This window comes from Temnothorax longispinosus, chromosome 12 (genome assembly GCF_030848805.1).
Source record: "Temnothorax longispinosus isolate EJ_2023e chromosome 12, Tlon_JGU_v1, whole genome shotgun sequence".
Taxonomy (NCBI): domain Eukaryota; kingdom Metazoa; phylum Arthropoda; class Insecta; order Hymenoptera; family Formicidae; genus Temnothorax; species Temnothorax longispinosus.
This window is the reverse complement of record NC_092369.1, coordinates 35,696-45,757: the sequence shown is the minus strand read 5'-3', so window position 1 is coordinate 45,757 and position 10,062 is coordinate 35,696. Positions and strand designations below refer to the sequence as shown.

At 30.3% G+C, this 10,062-nt stretch overlaps 2 protein-coding genes across 4 annotated transcripts; one reads left to right on the top strand and one right to left on the bottom strand.

Moving 5' to 3' along the window:
- The first annotated feature begins 6 nt into the window (after positions 1 to 6).
- On the top strand, positions 7 to 2,156 carry LOC139822946 (uncharacterized). 3 transcript variants are annotated; one of them, XM_071795147.1, is made up of 4 exons: positions 196 to 339; positions 508 to 827; positions 912 to 1,162; positions 1,244 to 2,156. In XM_071795147.1, exons 2-4 carry the CDS (start codon positions 511 to 513, stop codon positions 1,912 to 1,914), a joined length of 1,239 nt encoding a protein of 412 aa, XP_071651248.1. In that variant the 5' UTR covers positions 196 to 339; positions 508 to 510; the 3' UTR covers positions 1,915 to 2,156. The 3 variants fall into 3 exon arrangements, with proteins under 3 accessions (XP_071651247.1, XP_071651248.1, XP_071651246.1); XM_071795146.1 differs by lacking the exon at positions 196 to 339 and adding an exon at positions 7 to 185 and having other exon boundaries at positions 912 to 2,148; XM_071795145.1 differs by having other exon boundaries at positions 197 to 339; positions 912 to 2,148.
- A 1,602-nt stretch (positions 2,157 to 3,758) lies between these two features.
- On the bottom strand, positions 3,759 to 5,605 carry LOC139822947 (uncharacterized). Its single transcript, XM_071795148.1, has 4 exons — positions 5,496 to 5,605; positions 5,135 to 5,413; positions 4,912 to 5,074; positions 3,759 to 4,333 (listed from the first exon to the last, which is right to left on the bottom strand). The coding sequence occupies exons 2-4, from the start codon at positions 5,367 to 5,369 to the stop codon at positions 3,853 to 3,855; spliced, it is 879 nt and encodes a 292-aa protein (XP_071651249.1). The 5' UTR covers positions 5,370 to 5,413; positions 5,496 to 5,605; the 3' UTR covers positions 3,759 to 3,852.
- Between the last annotated feature and the right edge of the window lie 4,457 nt (positions 5,606 to 10,062).

The window sequence follows — 10,062 nt, the reverse complement described above, 5'->3', positions numbered from 1 at the left end:
GCCGAGGGCACACAAAAAAACTTAAGTCCTTAAACTTAAGAAATAGTCCATAAAGAATAGAGCCATGACACACAGAAAATTTAAGATGTTCGGGCCATGGCACACAGAAAAACTTAATCCATAAACTTAAGCAATAACCGATTTCGACCAATCACAGTCGAGAACTTAAGCAGCCATTTTGAAAAGTAAGCAGCACCGAAAATTCCGTATGGTTGAAATTTTTAAGTCTGGTAGCACATGCAACCTAACCTTGTGTTGTAGACATGGTACAATAATAAATATTTGACAAGAAAAAACTTTAATTTATAAGTTGGAATATATAATTTAGTTAAAATTGTGGTATGTATTAAAAATATATTATGCAATTTAAAAAATATTAGCAAGAGATAAATATAAATATAGAGAAATATAAGTATATATGAATATATTATATATGTATGATAATATATATAAATTGATATTAAATGTAAGATTAAAATTTTTTAAATATATAAATATGTTTTACAGAAAATGGATATCGAAGAAGAAGAAGAGTTATTAGCATTATTAATATTAATACTGGGCATTAATTATATAATTAAAAAACGACGATCTTTTCGGTGGATAAATAGAAAGTACTTGGTTCATCCAATTAATATTAGACGTCCTAATCAAGGAGATTTTGATCAATTATTCCAAGAGTTGAAAGACGACCCACAGAGGTTTTTTAGATATACAAGAATGTCTTTGTGTGTTTTCAATGAACTTTTGGAAATGATGAAACCATTTTTAACAAAAACCAACCATCGAGCATTAATACCTGAACAACGTCTTGTTATAACTTTAAGGTATATACATATATATTTTATATCTTACTTTTATATGTCAAATGAGAATAAATATTTAATTTTGATTTTTGTTTATTATTCTAGATATCTTGCCACTGGAGATCAAGTTTTGTCGATAGCACTTGCTTATCGAGTTGGTGAATCTACAGCAAGAAATATAATTAAGGAAACATGTTATTTACTAGTAAAAGTATTAGCACCGATATATCTTCAAGTTCCTACTACAGAAAAATGGCTTGAAATTTGTCATGGATTTTGGACAGACTGGAATTTTCCTAATTGTTGTGGCGCAGTGGATGGAAAACACGTCCAAATACAAGCGCCACCAAATTCTGGTAGCTTGTATTATAATTATAAAAAGACATTTAGTGTAGTATTGTTAGCAGCATGCGATAACAATTATAAATTTACAATAGTTGATTGCGGAGCATATGGAAATAGTAGTGATTCCACTATATTTGAGATATCTGAGTTTGGTAAAGCTATACAGACTGACACATTAAATTTACCAAAAGGAAAAGCTAATTTACCCGAAAGTAACATAGCTACACCGTGTTATTTCGTTGGAGATGCAGCGTTTCAATTATCCAAAAATATGATGAGACCATATCCTGGCCGTCAATTGGAAATTAAGAAGAAGATATTTAATTACAGATTATCAAGAGCGAGAAGAATTATAGAAAATACTTTTGGTATATTCGCATCTCGATGGAGAGTTTTCAGAAAACCAATTCTTATGCATCCAAAAAACGTAGATAAAATAGTAATGGCAGCAGTATGTCTCCACAATTATTTAAAAACAAAAAATGACATACAGCCAATTGCGAATAGAATATATTGTCCCTTAAATTTTGTTGATACGGAGGAAACAGACGGAAATATTATTCCTGGAATGTGGAGAAGCGAAAATTCTGAATGTTTAGAACAGATAAGACCAAGCACTGCTCATAGAGCAACAAATGAGGCATATAAACAACGAGATGCGATAGCAGAATATTTAATGACTCCTGCTGGTGAGGTTCCCTGGCAAAAAGAATATGTTTCCAGAGGTTTAAATAATTGCGATAATTTTAATAATTTTGATTAAATTATCAAATAATAATTGTTTTATTTTTGTATTCCAACTTTTAAAATAAACTAAAAAATTGATTATAAAGTTAAAGTTATAAAATAATTTTTTTATATTAGTGTATGCAAATTTTTGTTTCTGTGTATGCAAGTTCTTGTAAAATTATATGTAAATTTTGTTAAACATTATAAATATATATATAAATGAGCCTATTTTAATAAGAAAATTTAAATAACTTTATGTTACATCAGGTCTTTAATGTAATGAAATTATAACATGTTTATAATTAAGAAAAAAGATAAATGTAAATGTGCTTTATAATAAAAAAAAATTTTTTTTATAACATTAAGATAATATCAGTTTCTTTTATATTCTGGCTTGGCATTTCATTTCTTGTAACACTTTTAAACAATAATTATTTTTTATTTTCATACATTTTGATGCTATATTAGTTTACATATTTCAAAAATGTTACATAAATATATACATGTATATTAAATTATTTTTAAAAATATATCTATTAGCAATGGCATAAAAATGTATTGTTGTTGAGACACAAACACACATACCTATATATATAATTTATAAAGAATTATTTTTTTGGAGAGAAAAATATACTGGGTTACTTCTTTTTCACAATTTTAATATCCTTTTTAAACATATATTTAAAAAAAAATCTATAAGAATAAGACAAAAAATAAATAATCTTTTAATTTTTATATCTTAGAGACTAAATTAAATTAAACATAAAATGTATAGGTAATAAAATTTATTAAAGATGAGTCTTTGTTCTCATAACATACACAAATAATCTATTAATTTAACCTTAGTGATTAAATAGAATTAAACATAAAATACGAAATGCGAAATAAGATTATATAAATTAAGATAAGTCTCATAAGATCAAACAAAAATAATCTATTAATTTTAATCTTAATTATATAAATATCTTAGAGACTAAATAAAATGCCAACTGAAAATACATAAAACATAACATGTTATGACTAATTCAATAAAGATGAGTCTATAGTCTCATAAGGAATACAAATAATCTATTAATTTAGATACCTTAGTGATTAAGAATTAAACATAAAATACGAAATGCGAAATAAGATTATATAAATTAAGATAAGTCTCATAAGATCAAACAAAAATAATCTATTAATTTTAATCTTAATTATATAAATATCTTAGAGACTAAAAAAAATGCCAACTGAGCCGGAAAATACATAAAACATAACATGTTATAACTAATTCAATAAAGTCTTTAGTCTCATAAAAAAGGAATGCAAATAATCTATTAATTTAGATTATTTTACGAGCTAAATTAATTAAAATACGAAATATGTGACTAAAATGTGAAAAATAAAAATTTTTTATAAGGAAACAAAATATAAAACAAAATATTACATTTAAAAAAAATGTCTCAAAAGAGAAAATAGAAACAAAGCAATTTTGGAGATGTTATAGAGGATTTAACACTTCGATATATACTATAAGACATAACATTCAAATAACTGAAATTAATGTATGTATGGTCTCCATAAAATTTCTGAAATTGCTTGTTTTCGCTTAGTTTTTTCCGGCTCAGGTATTCGTTCTAATTCAACAGCTATTAACAAACCAAAACTTTTCTCTGGCGTTAAATGATTTAAATCCCAAGCATTTTCCTTATTTTCAGTAGAATGCGATGAATTAGCAAAACGGTTTTGAAGAACATTACTTAAAGATGCAAGTGATGATTCTAAGTGTGTGATGTTTTTATTTTTTATTTTACCTGAGTTTCTTATATTCTTTGGTAATGTAGGGGATGATGATGGAGAATTTGAAACAAATGAAACATTTGGTGTCTGTAATGTAGGAGATGATGAAATACTATTTAAAATTAATGCAGTATCTTTCTGTAATATAGTATTTGTTTTTAATGCAGAAGATAAAGTCAGAGATGGAGTAGAATTAGAAATATGCTTCATTTGCTGCTTGTACTGTAGAAGTTGATGAAATTGAATTTGAAATTGATGCAGCATTTACTATTGGGCACTGTAATGTTGAAGAATTTGAAACAGATGCAGCATTTGCTGTTTGAAATTTAAGTAATGGTGAAGTGGAATTTGACATTGCAGACATTTTCATCTTACAAAAATTATTAAGTTTGTTTTGAAGTGGTGGAGATGATTCATCATCGTCTATTTCTATTATATTATTATTTTGTGAGATGCAAGGATTATGTACTGCATTTTTTACAGATTGCAAATTGGTTTCTTGAGAATGCTGAGGAAAGATTGTCTTTGGTGTTATTTCTTTGCGCACAATATTAGAATTTGAAGAAGGAAGAGTTGAATTAGAATCTGCAAGTGTATTCAAGTAATGCGAAGTAGTATTGACACAAACATTTGACATATCAGTTGCTTTTTTTTTAGCCACATTGGTATATGATCTGAAATTTAAAATTAATATATGTAGACATATATGTGTATATATATATATATATATATGTAGGTCCGGAAGTATGTTCCGGGACTTTTATTTTTTTACATCGGTATATTCCAGGACATTTGGCAGTTTCCAGGACTGTCCTGGAAAAAATTCATGTCCTACGGCACGTTTCGGGACAATTTTTTGAATCTGATTACATATATATGCGTTATATTCCAGGACTGTACATTTCAAAAAACGTAAACAGTCCCGGAACATACCTCTAGACCTACATATATATATATATATATATATATATATATATAAAACCTAAGTTTTTAAATTCATCAATAGATCAAGCGCATGATATGCAGATACTACATGTGCAGATTTCCGCATCATGCACTTGATCCATCGATAAATTAAAAAACTTAGCCATATATTAAAACTAATATTAAATATATTAAAATTAAACTAAATATTAGATTGTTAACTACATAGCAATTATATATATTAATGTTTATGTTTTGTATATATATGTATGTATACATATAAAACAATGTAATAATCATATATATATTACTCTGAATTTAAACTTACTTTCTTCGTTTAATATAATTTTTTAGAAATATCATGTTCTGATAAAGAGAAAATACTGATCGATGACTTGCTTTACTGCCACTTCGACTTTCCATTTCTTGAAGACGTTGTTCTTTGGTAAAACGTTCACGCAAGCGTAGCCAACGAGTTTGGCAAATATCAACTACAATAAATATACATATATAAATATAAATTCAGAAAATTAAATAATAAAATATTTTACCTGACATATTCATAACTGACGAGATTTCATGCCATGAATTCTCTTTCAATTTGGTATCTTTATATTCCTTTAAAGATGCATCGTACAGATGAGGGTACCCCCTGACTGCATCAATTAGTAGTTCATCACTTGTTTTTTCTTCAAATTGGACTTGATTATCCATATTTTCTTCAAATTGGACTTGACAATCCATATTCATATCATGTAATAAATTATGTGAATATGAGTGTTCCATTTTAATTAAAAATTTTCTTCTTACAACCAAATAACCTGTATAACCTATAAAATTCATTTAACATTTAAGTTATCTAATTAATCTGCATATGTAATCACTATATTATTTAATATAAAACAAACTTACTTCTTCGTTTTATATCTACAGGAAGATTATAATATAAAAACTCATAATTAACATTTCCTTGTAATTTCAAGACAGAAAATCGAAGTGCAATATATAGGTAAACAGTCTAGTAACTTTTGTATGATATGGTTACGATAAGACCTTAGACCTTAAACTTAAAAAATTTCATCTTTAATGTTCTAAGTTTAAATTTCAAAATGGCTGCTTAAGTTCTCGACTGTGATTGGTCGATTCGGTTATTGCTTAAGTTTATGGACTTAAGTTTTTTTGTGTGCCATGGCCTTTAAATACTTATAAAACAGTGATTATATATATATACTTTAATTTTTCAGCAACTATAATGCAGATGCATAACGATGCAACGCTACAAGGAATCAAGAAGTGTATAACTGACTGGTTAAGACATGCTAAGGAAAGACATACAAGACAACATTTAAAAGACAATGAGTCAACAGCAGGAGTAAATGACACGGTCGATTAAATGACAAACGAGGTAGAAAAAAAATGTATACCAATTGCACGCTTGAAATACCAATGCTATGTATGTGTTACCGCAATGTCCTTTTATTTTTATTTTTTTATTTTTTATTATATTGTGCTCGGCGTCAACGCAACGTTTATCGCATAATAGTGCGGGAAAACTTTTTTCTAAAGTTTAAAAGTACTTTTATATATGTACCTCTATTTTTGTACCTCGGGTCGAAAGCTTTATCAGACTCGTACGTGTGATATGTATTTTATTTCTACTAATTGTATTTTTTTAATTAGAGGTACTTTGTTTAAAAACTATATATATTTTTTTAATAAATAAAGATTTAATATGCAATGTACAATATACTTATTTTTTCATGCATGTACATCGTGGATAGAAAGATTGATTTTTTTGTAATACGTTTTGGAATGTGTTTGTTGAATTTTACAATTTATTTTCCAATGGAAGAATTCTTTTATTAAACAACACGAATGCACATTCCGAAATTTATTACAAAAGAGAAACAATATTTCTGTCCACGATTGTATACGATTATCCCCTTTCTGGTTAAACCATAATTTCATTGTATATAAAATATCCAAACGATATCGCGAGTGCTATAATTATCGAGTGCTATAAGATATCTTGCGATATCTTTCGACCTCCCTCGGATATCCTGTGAAGATGTCTGCAAGATCTAAATAGCCGGACATTTGTGCATCCTCTGGATATCCACCGGATATCTGAGACCATTTTGGGATGTCCCGCGGTTATTGCGATATCCCAAAATGATGTCTGTAGGACGTCCCTCAGATAAAGTGTGCTGTGTGGGTCAGGTTCTCGCCCAAACATGCGAAAAATATGCGCTGAGTAAACTTATACTAAAAAAGCTGAAATTTGGGGAAGTTATAGTCAACTTTAACAGTTTCACGAAAATAATTGTCCGCTGAGTTTTTTGCGGTGGAAAAGTGCTCAGCTGACGACTGAAAGATACGGCGCATCGCTATGCGCGCGGGCGCGTGGCATCCTTCACTGCATCAGCTGAGCACTTTTTTACTGCGAAAACCTCAACGGACAATTATTTTCGTGTAACTGTTACAGATAACTATAAGTTTACAAAGTTTTAGCTTTCTTGGTTTCAGATAACTTGATTTTTATTAATAAAACGGTGCGTATATGCGCGCGGGCGCGTTGCGCCTATCTCACGGCATCAGCTGCTTCTCTCTCACGCTAAATTATGCTATTGATTATATTCAAATATGTAATTATATTTAACGCATTTATTGACAAAAATAATTTTTTATTTACGTTTTTTTTTTTTAATACGTATGAGGTATGAGACATTTACTCTTCAGTCTTCCTCATCATCGCCCTCAAATTCTTGCTCGCTTTCGTGGTCGCTGTAATCCATATCGATCATCGGCGTCCGATCCTCATCATCTGTAAGCAAATATAATAAATAATATATTATTATATAAAAAATAATTGCATAAAAAAGTTTTAGTTTTATAATTTTAATACATATATAATATAATAATATAATAACGCAAGAGCAAAATTTTGAAATTAATTAGAATATTATTTATAAAAAGTGTTCACGTTATAATAAAAAATTGTTTTAATTGTTTCTAAACTGTATTTTTAAATTAAAAACAAAACTAATCTAAAAATTACATTTGAATAAAGAAATAGTGAAGTATAATTCTGACTTGCAGTACTTTCTTTTTCTTCCTCGATGGTAATATCGCCAAGAGAAGGGGGTAGCTGATCGCCGTCGAACCATTTGAAAAAAAATTTGTTGTCCTCTTCTCTCCAGCCGTTATCAGTCGGGTGCAATTCAGTTGGAACAGCAAGATGTGCATGGGCCCAAATATTAGCGATGTACGTCGTCCGAAGCAAATGTTGGTGCAGTTCGATTTTGCAAGGCGGTAGAGCTGACCCGTCTATATTTTTTGCTGGCAGACGAAATATGTCATCGTTGTCCAGGTAGTCGCCGCCGGACCCAGGGACGTTGTGGTGGGAGCAAAAGGGAGCCTTTCAAAGTATAAAAAAATATGTACGCTTAAATTTTTGTGTTTAACAATATATTTCGAGAAGTAAAGAATCCAATTAATTTCAGACAATTATGCTTCTGTTATGTCTTAGAAAGACTATATCATAATTGTCCGGAATCAATTTAATTCTTCTTAAAATATATTGTTAAACACAAAAATTTAAGAGTATAATACATATCTTTTTATATAAGGTCATTTTAAGGTTTGAGACGTATGAAACAATCTCTCAAGAATAACGCTTATATTTGATAGTATTCTAAGCAATTATTATGGAAACGGTAAGATATATATGTAAAATGTTTTAGAAAAAACTTTTATGATCTATTTGTGTACGTTATAATTGTGTATTTAAATTTTCCAAAAATCTAATAAAAGTCTTCAAAATACTTCCACTATCATTATTATTTTCCTGAAAGGACTATGTCCAGTTTGGGCCCCAAGTGAACAGTCATATATTAATCGATATTAATCTATATAGAAGGGTACACACGAAGTACGAAACAAAAAGTTTTAAAATTGCCTAATTGAAGTCTGGTGAGCGTACGGACCTAACCTAAATTATAAATTATTAAAAAATAAAAATTTATTATTATTATTTTAAAGTACTCTTCAAACCATTCAACTTTTGTTTAACAAATGTTTTTCTACCTTTTATAGTTACGGAAATATTCGGCCCGAAAGAGAAAAATCAATTTTTTTCAAAGGGATGTTTAGCCCCTAAATATGTGTATGGACACGTATAAAAAAATACGTGTCCCTCGTTTTTTGTCTAGAAAACAACATTTTAAAAGCTCATCAAAATCGGAGAGAGACACTTCCGTATCTTTCCTTGTTAACCGTGAACTGTATCAAATACATTCTAGACATATTATTTTAATGTCTTTGGTATAATCCGTTATCGCCGTCACCGCGGAAAGGCCTGGATCCAGAGAAATCAGATCAGACCAGTGGTAGGTACATGGTCATTATATTTCCCGCCTCGTTCTCGGGATTAATAAATGTAGTAATGTTAGTTATTGCCAGGAGTCGCTACAATCTTCAGAGTTCAAAAAAGGACCGCTAGATCCTTCGTCTCTCCTCATGCCTGCTTCATATTGTTTTTTGTGCTCGTTGTCGTTGCACGCACAGAGTTCGTTCTCACGAAAAATTACAAATTTCTGTTCTTTTCCCCGCCAAAGGATGGGAAAATCACGGAAAAGAAAGCATTCGTCGAATGAAGACAGCACGGAAAGGATTCTATGCAAATTAGACAAACTAAAGAACAAGGTCTCGCGACTATCGAGACAAAATTCCGGCGAAGCACATTACGATCAGAGATCTCCGTCTCCCAATACATTGATTGGTAAGAAGTACAGTTTTCTTAAGCTCTCAAAGTCGGTTGAGCTCACTCATAAGATGAGACATATACCGGACGTCGAGCATACGTGAACTATTTGTTGGTTAGAATCCATGCACAGGATGGAACAAATACCAAACATGAATTCTGTACAAAATACAGATTCTCATTTTTTTTTTCAACAATGCTCTCGTTTTCTCTACGAACCCTTACAGAGGAAGGGGCAGATAAAGAGAACGATGAGATCGTAAATTATGTACCTCCAGAGGAGACAAGCGCCGATAAAGGCGATCCGTCATCCGAGCCGAAGGACACGATGAACGGAAACAAGGAGCTCTCATCAGTCCCAATCCAACCACTAAACGAGGAAGTATTAAAAATCCTTGGGAAAGATCTAGCTTTACCTTCCGATCCAGAACAAAATATGCATCCGGATCTGGCCTCGAGATAGAAGTTTGTTTTGGCCAAAGGCCTTCCAAAAGAAGTGAAAAAAGAAATTCTCGATAAATACCCCCGAAAAGGTATTTGCTGTCTAGAGGCGCCGAAGTTAAACCCAGAAATAAAAGCCTCACTAAATAAAACAGCTTCAAAACGAGATGATCATTTTTGTGACTCGCAAAACTTGGCGGGATCGGCCTTGTCAGCCTTGAGGCGCTCACAGAGCTTCTTTCAAAAGATGAGGCGATAGACAATCTAAAGTTCGTG

Excerpts from the sequence above, each read along its gene's own strand:
- LOC139822946 (XM_071795146.1), top strand. The coding sequence starts at position 511 with ATGGATATCGAAGAAGAAGAAGAGTTATTAGCATTATTAATATTAATA. Across the intron at positions 828-911 it reads CGTCTTGTTATAACTTTAAG|ATATCTTGCCACTGGAGATC; the intron begins GTATATACATAT and ends TTATTATTCTAG.
- LOC139822947 (XM_071795148.1), bottom strand. The coding sequence starts at position 5,369 with ATGGAACACTCATATTCACATAATTTATTACATGATATGAATATGGAT. Across the intron at positions 5,075-5,134 it reads GTCAGTTATGAATATGTCAG|TTGATATTTGCCAAACTCGT; the intron begins GTAAAATATTTT and ends TATTTATTGTAG. Across the intron at positions 4,334-4,911 it reads AATTATATTAAACGAAGAAA|ATCATATACCAATGTGGCTA; the intron begins GTAAGTTTAAAT and ends TTTAAATTTCAG.